This window comes from Rhinatrema bivittatum, chromosome 3 (assembly GCF_901001135.1).
Source record: "Rhinatrema bivittatum chromosome 3, aRhiBiv1.1, whole genome shotgun sequence".
In the NCBI taxonomy this organism is placed as follows: domain Eukaryota; kingdom Metazoa; phylum Chordata; class Amphibia; order Gymnophiona; family Rhinatrematidae; genus Rhinatrema; species Rhinatrema bivittatum.
The window spans coordinates 276,495,583-276,509,965 of record NC_042617.1 but is presented as its reverse complement, the minus strand read 5'-3'; the positions used below and the strand labels follow the sequence as shown (position 1 = coordinate 276,509,965).

The 14,383-nt window shown below is 45.1% G+C and overlaps 1 protein-coding gene across 3 annotated transcripts in view; it reads right to left on the bottom strand.

Annotated features, from left to right (window-relative positions):
- Positions 1-640: 640 nt before the first annotated feature.
- RNF41 (ring finger protein 41) overlaps positions 641-14,383 on the bottom strand; it is an 81,682-nt gene continuing 67,939 nt past the window's right edge. For all 3 annotated transcript variants that reach the window (XM_029594714.1, XM_029594713.1, XM_029594712.1), the window contains exons 4-6: positions 3,519-3,654; positions 2,963-3,066; positions 641-2,085 (exon numbers count right to left, since the gene is read on the bottom strand). In XM_029594714.1, the coding sequence (XP_029450574.1) occupies positions 1,734-2,085; positions 2,963-3,066; positions 3,519-3,654 (592 nt within the window). In that variant the 3' untranslated portion in view covers positions 641-1,733. The remainder of the gene's footprint in view (positions 2,086-2,962; positions 3,067-3,518; positions 3,655-14,383) is intronic.

Genomic DNA, 14,383 nt, shown 5'->3' with positions numbered 1-14,383 from the left:
GGGGGAGCCAGTGGATCCCCCCACTCGCATCTGCTGGAGTCAGAAGAATACTGAGCTCCAGCAGAGGGTGCACTACTCTATATGCTGACGCTCTCAAACTCTGTTCTACTCCATCTGTGGTCGGGGGATATAACCCACTGTCTGGACTGATCCAGGTACCTACAGGGAAAATGTCTATTCCATAATGTGTTATAGACTATTAATTAGTTTATGAAACAAGTTGTGGTCTTCAGAAATTATGGACATGAAACATTCTAGCCTTCCCTCTTCACCCCCTTATCCCTGTTGGAGAATGGATAGCACATCAGGTCTTGCAGCAGCCGTTGCTATTATGGCAAAACTCGCCTCAAGTAGACTGAGCATACATGGCATAAAGCATTTTGGTATTTGGCTGAGGAACCAAATTAGGATTAAATAGGCCTTCTCTCCCCTGGTCATCCATTATGGCATACAGGGAACCAGATTTGACCTGCCACTGCAAACAATCTTTATTCCTTTAAAAACACGTCTCCCACTCAGCAGGAAAGCATGAAAAAGGAGCACATCTGTTTCATAATAATATAAAAAAAGTAAACAAACATTTGGTAAATATTTAAAATGAGACTAAATAGTGGGAGGAAATAAAATCCCAATGCATAAATTAATGATTTTTCTTTAACTGTATTTTAACAAAAAAGGCAAACAATACAAACAGAAAAGGAAGCAAAATACAAAAATACTTAAGCAGTCATTACATAACATCTGCAACAGAATACATAAAGCTCTGATCGTCAAGTTCCAAGACAAAACCAGGAAGTGGGAAGGCAACAAAAACAGCTCATGGAGCCCGGAAAAGAGCCCAAGTCAAGGGCCATAGAACTGGGAATAGAGCAGTCTCTTGCATTTTCCTGGGGCCAAGGGAGTGAGAGTAGACACGCTGCCAGGGGTTCTGTCTGTGCTGCAGCTTCACAACACTGATTCCCCCAAAGACATGGCCTCTTCCCCACCCCACCCCCACACCTTCCACTCCAGTTCTGCTTGGCAGAACTTCATTCACACCCAAGCACTTCAAGACCGCAATGCCAGGGGCGGGGAGGGAGGAGAGGTCACCTGGAGTTAAGTTTTTGGCATTATTCATCTCTGTAAAATCCCAATGAACAAGCAGCTCTTGTGCCAGATGCAACCCCTTTATGTTATTGTGAGCAATAGGTCCCACACAAACCTTAGTGGAATGCCAACTCTGGCATTCCTCAGCAGCTCTTAATGCAAAGAAACCAGCCCTTCCTGGAAAGCTTCTCTTCCTGCAGCATAGCTAGTTTGGTTGATTCCAATTGCTTGGCTTTCTAACCTGTAACCTTGTCCCTGGCTAAGATCTTCGAGTTTAGTGTTTCGGAATCATATTTGTGTTCAAGTCTGGTATATAGAGAGTTCCACTGTTTTAAACATGACTTTTTTTTTTTTTTTATATAAATCATAGTCTTATCTTCAGCTATTCCATAGAAATAAAAAGGTGGACTACATTCTCCATTACTGTGGGGCAGGAGGATGGAGAGCTGCCTTTCCCCCTCATGGCTGGAAGTGTTTGCCACAGGTGAACATTGGCTAGGGCACAAACATATCTGTATGCAAGAATAATGCCCTGGTAAAAAGCAAGAACACACTCAGCTGGGCTGGCTTCACCGGGACAGGGCAGCACTTTCCAAAGTTAGACTTTAATTCTGAAAGCTTTGTAGTGCTGGTTTTTTTTTTCCAGTTTAGATTTCCTCCACTCCATGTGCAAAGATCATCACCAGACCAGGCTCCAGCACCATCTCCTCACCCATGTGCTGGTTCTCACATGCCATAACCACCACCGCCTGCTTCCCAGGGATGCGCTTGGCCACGTAGTTCTCATAGTAGCGGCGGTTCATCTGGCGAGTCTCCAGTGTGGCCAGGCCCTGTGGCCAATTGCGCTCGTGTGCATTCTCAATCAGTTCATTGATGATAGAGGTGGGGCAGCCGCTCTCCACCAGAGAGCGTTTGATGACTGCCTGGAGCACGGCATCTGGCGTAGAGATCATACCCCCCCAGCGCGTTACCCGTGCTGGCTGCAGCGAGTTCACCCACCTGCACAACACACAATAGAAGGGAAGTCAAAAGTAGTTAAGATCCACAAGAGTTTGCGCTAATAGCTTGCTCTTTGTATACTAATAGTACAGTGAAGGGAGGGCGGGCAGCCTGGTGACAGAGGTGGCACTGTACACTGCCACTTACAAGACTTGGATTAGATTCCCAGACATGGCTTCTGCTCCCTAAACCAATTGGGGAGGCTGCAATTATAACCCCTGTGAGGTCTACCAGCCATTGCTCAACAGTAAGGGTGCAATGGCCGGGCTAAGGAAGCATATAAAACTAGGGAAAATACTCTGGGAACTTAAGCTATTTGTGCATGAAGGCTCATGACACTAGAGGCTGGTTCCAATTTTGCTACAAGCATAAACAAGCAGGAGGAAGCTGCCAGGCCAAAAATGTCAACATTAAAATGAAATATTGCTGCTAAACATTGGTTTGAAAATTAAAAATTCTAAGAGAACTCCGCTTGGCATAGACCAGGCTGTATGTACTCATGGCGACATCATAGGAAAAGTTGTGTCCTCAGTTTTTATCTGCTGGTGGGGATGGTGGTGGTAATGTGGGGGTGGAGAACTACCTACTTGTCTCAACTGGTGAGACAGGATAAAAAGTGATCATTTACTTTTGCTCTTTAAGCAGCTTCCCTCTGTCTTTCTAGAACTGCTAGGCCATCTGTGGCATGGAATACACTAGCATCCCTGTAACAGTATGGCTTGTCCCAAGCCATTCATACTAACACTACAGCTCAGAGTCCAGGCAGCACCAGTTTTCATCAAAAGACAAGTCACTGAGTAAGAGGGGAACAAAAAACCTAAACTCTTGCTGCCTTCCTCCACACCCTCCAATCAAGGTGACTATGTGCATTACTCACTCGAGAATTTCATTGTATTCAATTGTTTCTTCCAGATTCTGCAAGTTGGGATTGACACTTCGTATTGCCCTCATATAAGCCTTGAGCAACTGAATATCCCTTTTCTGTGACAGAAGCAAGAATAAAAGACAAGAAAAGTCAAATACCACAGTTACCTGTGCTGAAGCAGACAGTCTTCCTCATATTCTAACCACCCAAATTTTTACTGTACTCAGAATAGTTTATTGAAGGATAAGGTCAGCCACTGATCCTCACCCACTAGTACACATGTCAAGGGCTGCAGGTCTCAAGAGGCCTAGCCAATGCTAGGCCATAAAATCCAGCCATGCTGGGAGACAGGACAGGGCTTTGGAGAGCAGTATCCAAACAGATTCCCAGTGTGCCCTTTTGAGTCGTCCTGCTGTAAAGCGTTGCTGTAGGATGAAATGTGCATCTTTGCCCTGCATGCAGCATAGCTAGCAGAACCATTCCCATTTCTAAACTGGACAGTGCAAGAATGCTGCTGCTAAAGAAGAAGTCAGCACAGACTCAAAAGGGTTTTTTTTTCTTCCCAGACCTGTTCAGAGAGCTGATGCTTGCTTTCAGCAGCTGCCTTCTCCAATTCTCCTATTCTTATCTGCTGTTGCTGTACCACAGACCTCAAGTGCTTGATACAGTTATGATTCGGTAACTCATCTTTGGGCATTTCCAGGCTACAGTGAGAGGAAGGAGAAAAATGTTTGAGAAAAGGCATATGATTTAGTTAAGTTTGTTCTACTGTAAATATTTAACTTGCCACAAAAAATTGTTTAAATGAGCCTTCAGGTTGACAATCTAGAGGAAATGAAAAGCAATGAAACTGCACAAAGTCTAAGGAATAGACAAGAATGTGAAAGTTGAGATTTAATGCTTAAAAAAAAACAGACATATACTTGTGACAAAGACTCAGAGTTACAGCACGAAGACGACGAGGTGAGATGAGATACCGAGGTGCACCAACAGGAGACACCCCTCTAGGTGATCATGTCCAATCATCAAGGTTACAGTGGCCAGATTCAGAGGAATGCAGACATGCTCAAACAGAGGTTCTACTAGTAGGAAAAGAAACAAGCTGGTGAGATCTCATTAGGAGTATTGTGTTCAATTCTGAAGAAAGATGAATCAGTCTAGAGAAGGGCCACCAAAATAGTACAGACACTACACTATATCTAAGAACCTAAATATCTTACCCTAAATGGAGAGAAGAGAGTGGTGATAAGGAGAAAAATTAGTTCTTACCTGGAATTTCTTTTCCTTGAGTCCAGCCAGACCAGTCTAGATACATGGTTTATACCTCCTAACCAGCAGATGGAGACAAATTAACTGGTTTGCTGACAGCACCCCTTATAGGCTCCTGTGCTGACCTCAGCCTGCCAGGATTTTATATAACGAGTTAAGATGAACAATTTTAATATACTATTCCCTTCACCCCCTCCCAAAAAAAAAGCAAAAATCAGAGGGATTCTAAGGGAGGGAGGGAAAAAACCCCACAACCTGCATTCTCTGATAAAAGTTTATTACCTTAACATCCAGCACAATAACTAGAGCACACAAGCAGTTATACTGAAAATGAATCAGGGGAATAATACACTTGGTAGAACAGGGAGGATCCTGGACTGGTCTGGCTGGACTCAAGGAAAGGAAATCAGCTAAGAACTAAAAATTTCTCCTTCTGCTTCATCCAGCCAAACCAGTCCAGATACAGGCTATACCTAAGCCAGAGGTGTTCAAATTGGTCCTTGGGCCACCCTATATGTATGCAAATATTTCTCATGCTTATGCATTATGGATATTCTGAAAACTTGACTGAGGGACCTGAAAACCAATCTGAACAACCCTGACCTAAGCTATCCCCCCTCTACTGGGTGACATCAAATAACTTCTGCCCACAAATCCACCTGTACCCTGGTAGATTCCACTCTCAATCCTGAGAAGCAGCAATCCCTTGAATATGTAAGGCCTCCCTATCACTTCCTTCTTCCAATGAGCTATCAATACCTTTGAAGCTGTTCAGATCCTTCTAGTGCTAAACTGAACAAAATGATAGTCCATGGTGACCTTGAATTACAGCAGAAGAACCATCATCTAAATAACAAAATTGAGTATACTCTTCTCCACCCGAGTCTCCTTGAAAGGGGAAACATATTACCTGGTTAAGATGAAAAAATGCAACACCATCTTAGGAAGAAAGGAACCATGAGAATCTACATTTCATCCAAAGAACACAAAAAGGGCTCTCAGTCTGCAGCTCCAAAATTTGTCTAGTAGAACAGAATACTACCAGAAAACACTGCCTTAAGAGTAAACAGCTTAAGTGACACCTTTTCTTAGAGGCTCAAAAGGATGACCAACCAGGTAGGACAACACCAAATTCATATTCCAGGAAGGAACTAATTCTCTTACCAAAGGCCAAATGTGCTTCACTTTTTTTTTTTTTTTTTTTTTTAAAGGAATCAAGACATTTGAATGAAATGATAAAAGTCTGCCCATCAACCAGCCTCTAACAGATAAATAACCACTACCTTAACCTTAGGAAATTAAGGGCCAACCCTTATCCAATCCCCCTGCAGGAGTTATCCTCATGAACTACTGCCTCTAAACAGTAGGCCCCTGTCCTAAGGCAATAGCAGATCACATCCTCATTTGATCTACATACTAAAAGAGGTCTTTGCCAACTGGGAGCTTTCAATATCACTAGCCCACTAATGCCTGTAAATATTCTGCAAGATTCTTCCCACCAGAGGCCATAGACAACCAGTCTTGAATCAGGGCATCCAAACCAAATGAACCTCTTACCCTTATTAGGGGTGAAAATGTTTCAGTTGATGTGTTTCTGCTGACTGCCAAACAAGTCCATTACTGGTTCTAACCATTTGGGCACAATCTGGAAGAAAGTCTCTTGGGACATACTATCCTCCGAGCTCCAACCTGCTGTGACAGTTGGCCTGTCTGTACATTATCTACTTCCACTATAAGAGTGGCAGAGAGCCCTTTTACATGCTTCTCTGCTCAGACTAAATTGAAGACTTAGCTCTTCTGCCACATGCAGACACCTGATCTTATCTAAGGAAAGTAACATATGCCATCCCCATAGCATTGACAAACAAGATCCTGACCCTAAAGAATGGAAGTAAACAAACAAAAAAAACCCCAAAAAAACAAAAAAAGTGTACCTTCCCTATCACTCTTGTTTTCAGAGACTGGCATCTGAGGTCATTATTATCCAAATGGGAGTTTCCAGATTCAAGATCCACTCCCACTGACAGGTTCTTATGTACTCGATAAGAAAGCAAAATTCTCTCTGGCTTATGTCAAAGGAAGTCTTATGAAATATGCCTGGGACAGAGGAGACTACTTCGGGAGCTCTTGCCCAAGGCACTAAAATCCAAGGCAGCCACCATGGAACTCAATACCTGAAGACAAATCCACACCATGGATCTCTGAATCCTCAAAATCATGCACTTTGTTCTGCTACTTCAGTTTAGTTATGTCTGTCAACCAGACCCAGCTTTCCCTGGTGTTGAACCGAACCCCTAGATACTCCAGAGATCAAGAGGAAATTAAGATTCTCTTGTCAAAATTGGAAATCCAGCCCAGCTCCTGCAATAACCGCATTGATCTGGCAGTCACTGATTTACTTTCCTGAGCCAGCTTTAGTCAAATCCACCAATTGTCCAGACACAAATGGATCAAAATACCTTCTGTGCAGGGCAGTCCACCATAACCATCACCTTGGAAAAACATCTTGAAGCTATGGCCAACACAAAAGGAAGAGCCTGACACCGAAGGTGCCCCAGCCCCATCACTGCAAGGCAAAGATATTTTGGATGCCCTTCTTTTATCGCGATATGCATATACCCCTCAGTCAGAACTAATGAATTATTGTAACTGACTTTACAGTCTCCATCTTGAAGTAGAACATCTTCAGCACACTGTTGAGCTGCTTCAGATCCAGAATAGGGCAAGAGGTACTCCCCTTCTTTGGTAGCACAAAGTAAATTCAGTACTAACCCTGACCCCATTGAGACCGGAACCACCATTCCTATATGCAGCAGCCACTAAAGTCATCTATACAGCTTCTACTTATAAATGGATCAACAAGAGGAAACCATAAAATTGTCTGAAAAAAGAATGTGAAAACTCCAGGGCATAGTGGAGAAATTACTTTCTGATAATTTTGTTTTCCTAAGTGTAGACAGATGGACTCAGGACCAATGGGTTGTGCTCCCCTGCCAACAGAGACTGAGTCAGGTTTCAAAGCTGACCTCACCCTAGATACAGCCCTATAGTGACCGCATCCCTTCCGTATTCTCTTCAAAAGTCACTGTGGACATACTATTGAAAAAACCTGATTTAAAATATGATTAAAAATGGATAACCTTAACTGTACTCTATGAGCCCCGGTAAGAAAATAGATGCCCTGATCTAGTGACTTACCAGTGATCTCTTGGAATCTTTCTCCACTCCACGGGCGAATCCTTGGCACCATTCTTGGGCAGCCGTGGACGGGATGCTGAGTCCATCTGTCTACACTACTTACCTGATAACTTCATTTTTCTTAATTTCTCCATTTCCTAAATGGTAGCCAGATGGACTCAGAACCAATGGGATGTACAAAAGCTACTCCCAGTTGGGGTGGGAGGCTGCCCGCGTCTTGGGCCTGTACTTCCAGCAACAGAACCTAGAGAGGTGTACAAGGAGGACCTCGTCGCCGCTCAGCAGATATCAACAGGAGACAGCATTCTAACTTCTGCTCATAAGACCACCTGAGCCCTAGTGGAATGAGCTTTAACCTGAGACAGTAATTGCTTTTCTGCCTCCACATAGGCTCCCATGACCACCTCCTTGATCCAGCAAGCTATGGTAGCCCACGAAGCTGGTTCATCCCACTTCCTTCCACCGTGAAGGACAAACAGGCAGTCCCATCTTTCAGACCGGTTCTGAAACTTCCAGATACTGCACCAAAAAAGTCCGACTACAGAGCAGGCGGAATTCTTACGCATCCTTGTGCTTATCTAGGGATGGCAACAAAATGGACTGATTCAAATGAAACTCCAAGACTACCTTGAGAAAGAAGGCTGGAACGGTACAAAGCTGTAATGCTCCTGGAGTCATCCAGAGGAACTGATCTCAATACAATGCCTGTAGTTCACAGATGCAATGTGTCGAGCATACAGCCACCAGGAACACAGTTTTCAAGGTTAATAAATGCAAGGAAAGATTGCACAACAGCCAAAAGGAGGGCCCTGCCAAAAATTAATACTAGATTAAGATTCCACAAGGAAACCGGCCACCATAGGGGAGGCCAGAGGTGCTTCACCCCTTTCAGAAAAACAGGCCACATCCAGATAAGCTGACAGGTGGGTTCTGTTCACCTTGCCCCTGAAACAGGAGAGCTGCTACCTGGACCTTCAAGGAGTTAAGGGTCAAACATTTATTCGAGCTGTCCTGCAAAAATTCCAAAATTAGTGGGATTTTGACTGCTGGTGGGGGGGGCGCACTGCGTTCCTCACACCAGGCCTCAAATACTCTCCAGACCTGCACATACGCTAGGGACGTACAGAACTTTCGCACATGGACTAAGGTGGCAATTAATGCTGCTGAATATCCTCACTTCGTCAGGTGAGCCCTCTCAAGGGCCAGACCATAACACAGAATAGAGTTAGATCCTGGTGAAGGACCGGTCCCTGCTGTAGCAGGTGCCTGTACGTGGGAGGCACAGGGGGTCTCTACCAGGACTCTCCACATGTCCGCATATCAGACACCTGGGCCAGTCTGGAATAGGACTAATCTCCTGTGGTGCTCGATTCTGTGAATGACCCTGCCCAGCAGGGGCCATGGAGGGCAGGCGTATAACAACTCTTCTTCCAGCTAGGTCTGAATGCGAATATCGATCCCCAGGGACCATTGATCTCTTCTGCGACTGAAGAATTGGTGAACCTTTGCATTGTGAGATGCAGCCAGCAAATCTATGGCGGGAGACCCCAAATGACCTATCATCAGCTGAAATGCTTTGGCTGACAATGCCCACTCTCCTGGATACAGACTCTCCCTGATTAGAAAGTCTGCTCCAATGTTGACTTTTCCTGCAATGTCAGAGGCTGAGATCTGTAGATGTATTTCCGCTCATTCCATAAGGAGATTATCTCCTGTGACACTTGCTGGCTCGTTTCCACCCTAGCGGTTGATGTAGGCTACAGTTGTTAGTCATTACATGGACCGCTTGACCCAGAGGTCTGTGGCTGAATTGTGGACATGCCAATCTGACTGCCCAGGCTTCCAGGTGGTTGATGTTCCAGAGGGCCTCTTCCTTGGTCCAATGTCCCTGGGCCGTCAGTTCCTGGACAGTGAGCTCCCCAGCCCTGGAGGCTCACATCTGTAGTGAGGACCAGCCAGTTCAGAGAGGACAGGGGTACATCCTTGCTCAGATGAGCTTCCTGCAGCCACCAATTGAGCCGAGAGCATACGCCCATTGGTAAGTGGAGGCGAATCGAATAGTCTCGAGACTGCGGGTTCCAACGTGAGAGTAGTGAGCAATGAAGTGGTTGCATGTGTGCCCTTACTCACGGCACTACCTCCAGGATTGCCGCCATCAATTTTAGAACTTGGAGATAGCTCCACACTGTCTGTTGTATCATGCTCATCAACTTCCTTATCCACATGGTCAGAAGGAAGACCTTGCCCTGCTTGGTGGCGAACTAGACTCCCAGATATTTCAAGTACTGGGAGAGCTTGAGACTGCTTTTGTCCAGGTTTACAATCCAGCTGAGTTCCTGAAGCAAGGTCACCCAGAGACACTCTTCCATAGACTTGGCCCAGATCAACCAGTCATCCAAGTACGGGTGTACCAGGATTCCCCGTTTTCTCAATGCTGCAGCTATGACCACCATAATCTTGGAAAATATTCTGGGGGTGTTGGCTAGGCCAAAGGGCTGTGCCCAGAACTGATAATGGCGACCCAGTACCGCAAAGCGGTGTTCTTGATAGATTGGAATATGTAGGTAGGCCTTCGATAAGTGCAGGGAGGTTAAGAACTCTCCCCGACTGTATGGCTATTAACACAGAGCATAGGGTTTCCATGCAGAAATGATTCACTCGTAGATGTCCGTTGACGCTCTTGAGGTCCAGGATGGGGCAAAAGGAACCTTTCTTCTAGGGTACCATGAAATAGATGGAATATGCTCCGTATTTTCCTGGGGTGCAGGTACTTTGATTATAGCCCTCATCCTGCGAAGCCTTAAAAAAAAAAAAAAAAAAGAGAAGAGTAGTCTCCACTGCTTGCTTGTGCTGGGAGTGGCAAGGAGAAAGGAATATGTACGAGTGCTGTGAAATTCTAGTGCAAATCCTTCTCATATGGCCTCCAGTACCCATTTGTCCGAAGTGACCTCAACCCACCTCTGGTAGAAGAGGGACAGTCAACCCCCCTAACTCCTTGTTCTGAGGGTGGGTTGGCAAAATTTCATTGGGGGGTTTGAGACAAACCTGAACCCAAGCCTACCCCCCTCTCTCTCGACTGCAAAAGGACTGAGACCTCCCAAAAGGCCAAGACCTCTGAAATGTCGAGTTTCTGTAGGGATGAAAGCATTGGGAGCCGCTGGATAGACTGCTCACATAGTTATAGTGCCCCTCGCCTATCTTATCTTCTGGTATCTGGGGAACTGGAGATTTGTCCAATTTACTGGCCACCTTTTCCAGTTCGCTTCTGAAAAAGGAGTGATCCTTTAAAGGGCATCTTTGTAAAATCTGCCTTGAAGGTTGTATCTGCTGACCAATTCCACAGCCATAGCTGTCTTCTGGCCACCACCACTGAGGCCACTCCTCTGCCCGAAGTATGAACTAGATCCGAGCCCACGTCGGTTTTCATAACAGCACTGGAATTCACCCCCCGAGTCATCCACCTCCTGATAGAGGACTAGACACAAATGAGCTACCAGGGCACAACAAGAAGCAATCTGTAAGGTCATTGCTACTGCATCATAGGCCTGTTTTAAGGATGACTCCCATCCATCTATCATGCACATTCTTTAAGGCTGCTCCTCCCTCTACTAGGATAGTTCACTTAGAGACGGCACAGACCAGCACATCCACTTTAGGGAAACGCAAACGCTCTCACTGCCAGATCCAGTGGGTATCGCGCTTCTACCGCTTGTGCCCTTTAAAAATTGCTTCTGGGGCGTCCAATTCCAGGTCAATCAACTCCTGGCTGGCTTCCAGTACTGGAAAGTAGCAAGAGGCTTTCTGTAGGGAAATAAGAATGGGATTCTTCTTTGATTCCGTCAGAGTCCGCCCCAGGAACTCCCAGCATCTTCAGTGTCTGGGGAACCATAGCCGGCAATTCAGCTATCTAATCATGTTACGGTTTTTCCATACAGTTCTAAACCAGGAGGAATTTCCCCATCTTCCAAGGAATCTGTATCCTCTTCATCCGTGCCGTTTGGGTCCTGCCAGGGACACTCTTGGTGAGATATGCTTTTAAGGTCTGCCTGGCTTTACTTGTATTCTGCGCTTAGCAGATTGTGCACGCATATTAATGCACAAAACATTACGCACACTGTGTACCAAGACATTCCATGGAGGGCAATATAGCACTGACAAAGACGTGTGCAAGATGGCACGCCACGGCCTACCGGTGCCAAGCCTAAAGTGGGGCCTAGCCCACTTGGAGGCCACTCAACCCATTCGGAAGCCCACTTCCCCTTACCCCAAAGGGATCAGGAATGACATCTGTACAGCATGCTGAGCAAGGAGACCAGAGGAAGTCTTACCAAAACCCCCTACAAATGTCCCTGAATCAGGATGTAAGTTTTTTGTTTGTTTTTTTTTAATTAAAAAGAACAACCCACTTACCTAGGCTCAGTGCTTACTGGCTGAGTACAGAGATGGTCTCCAGCTGTGGGGCGAGAGGGCTTTGGCAGTCACCGCCGCATTCAGCTTCCTGCACCCACTGCCTTTCAGCTACTTAAGCAGCAAAGTCCATGCCAGGAACCAGCTACCGGATCAAGGCTCACCTATGAGGGATCTCAGAAATCGCCTCAGGAATTCTCAACTGGAGGAGAGACCTTTTAGGTATCTCCACAAGAGAGCAGGGCTCAATTGTTTCTCCATTTTAAACGTAGAAATTCTCTTTCCAAAAAGTACAGCAATCCCCATAAGGAGAGGTACATCCACCATCTGCTGGAGACTGAGAAATACTGAAGGGCTGAAGTCACTGTAGGATGACATCAGCATTGAAATCTGACTCAGTCTCCATCTGCTGGCAGGGGAGCATAACCCATTGGTCCTGAGTCCATCTGGCTACATGCCAGGAAATTATCCCTGAAGATTAAGACCTATGATCCAAAGTAATGGGGACTCACTTGCTGTTATGGGATTATTTCTAACTACTGATGAACAGAGCCACACAAACAGAATGTAAATAGGCATACAGAAAACTGATTCTGAACTAGGACAACTCAGAACTGGTTAACTTTAAATTTACACATGCAGATATACATCTAATCCCCCCGCATAATTACTGGCCTTCTATTGAATTAGGCTTCTATCCTCCCCCCCTCCCCCCATTTCCCCAGCTATGTCCAGCATTCTTAGGTACTGTGAAATTAAGGGAGAAAGCTCCTCTTTGTGGAACCAAACCATAGCTGAATTATCCTCTTCCTTAGGGGAACACTCTTCTTTTAAACTTTCCCTCACTGTCACATTCCCTTAAAATCTAAAGTTACATAAGTGAAAGATCCAAAGGCGCACGACTTTCTCTCCTCCCAGTCCATCCCAGGGAGATTGTTCTGCAGGAGAGAAACCCAGAACTGCACTCTTCCCTATAGAAAAGGGCCAGATGCAAACATTTTACAAAATGCCATGGGAAAGAGGTCCAGAAAGCGAAAGAGCAAGTTTACTTCCGATAAACAAAGTTTTCCGTAGATAGCAGGATGAATTAGCCATAACATGTGGGCGTTATCTCCGAAAAAACCTCTTATATTAGCTAATACAGCATTTTGCTCTGCTGAGCGTGTGAGGGAATTCCTGCTCAATTATTGTCTCATGAGCCTCTTCAGTAAATGTTAAAGCTAAGTCTAGCTAGACACTTTCCAGGGAGATGGGCAGTTATTTAATATGATTAATCCATCTTTCTACAGAAAACTGCTTACAGTAAGCAAGCTTGCTCTCTCCATCAATAAGCAAGGGAAAATTAGCCATAACATGTGGGGAATCCCAAGCTGAGGATTGCAGCGGAGCATTTAGTGAATAAAGCAACCTGGACCCCACCATGCAGAGGAAACCTCAGGGTCAACAGGCTATACAATACTGCTTGTCCAAGTTTACTGTCATTCATATTCCAGACAGTAGACGTAAAGGTATGTACTGACAACCACACTGCAGCTTTGTACATGTCTGAGAGGTAGAGGAGCTTTGATGCAGCCATGGCTCTAACTTGATGAGCCCTGAAACTAAATTTATAAGCTTTTTTAGCCTATAGTTGTGCATGATGCAGTCTGCTAGCCAACCACTGCTATGCTCAAATTGTATAAGAGACCAATATTTGAGAATACCGACGATGAAGCAGAGTTCTTCTCTTATAGTAAGCCAAGGCCATTTTACAGTCTAAGGCAGGACTTCACAAACCTGTCCTTGGGATTCTACAGCCAGTCAGGTTTTCAGGATATCCTTAATGATTATGCACAAGATACGTTTGCATGTACTGAGTCTCCATGGTATTCAAATTTATCTCAAGCCTATTCATTGTGGATTTCCTGAAAAGCCGACTGGCTGTGGGGTCCTCAGGACAGGTTTGGTAAGCCCTGGTCTAAGGTACAAGAGGGCTCACACCTTCACATGCACAAGGTTTCAGGAAGAAAAAAAAAAAGTAGATAGTATGATGACTTGAATATGGAAAGCTGACAATCTTTGGTAGAAACTTTGGATGGGTAGGGAGCACCACCCTATTGTGAAAATTACATATAAAGGAGGATAAATTAAAGCTTGAAGTTCAGGATTACTAGTTTCCATGTTTGAACCATTGGAGTGTGCCTCTCTCAAGTTTCTAAGAGCAGCTTTACCAGTTGTACTAGGATCACATTTAGACCCCATGGAACGGGGGGGGGGGGGGGGGGGGGGGGTTAGTATGCCACAAGCTTTTTATGAATTTGGACTCTAACAGATGAATGGAGATAGAAGCTTATGTTCAAACCTAAGGTACACCTATGGCATTGAGATGTACTCTTGCTGAGGAGGTGGCAAGGCCCAATTGAGAAAGCGAGAGCGGATAATTCAGTAACTCTTTTGGTTTGCATACAAACCAATTCAAACTGTTCTAAACACTATGTGGAAAACCTTTTCCATTTGAAACCATAAGCTTTTCTAGTTGAAGGTTTTCTGGTAGACACTAGTATGTCTGCCTACCATTGT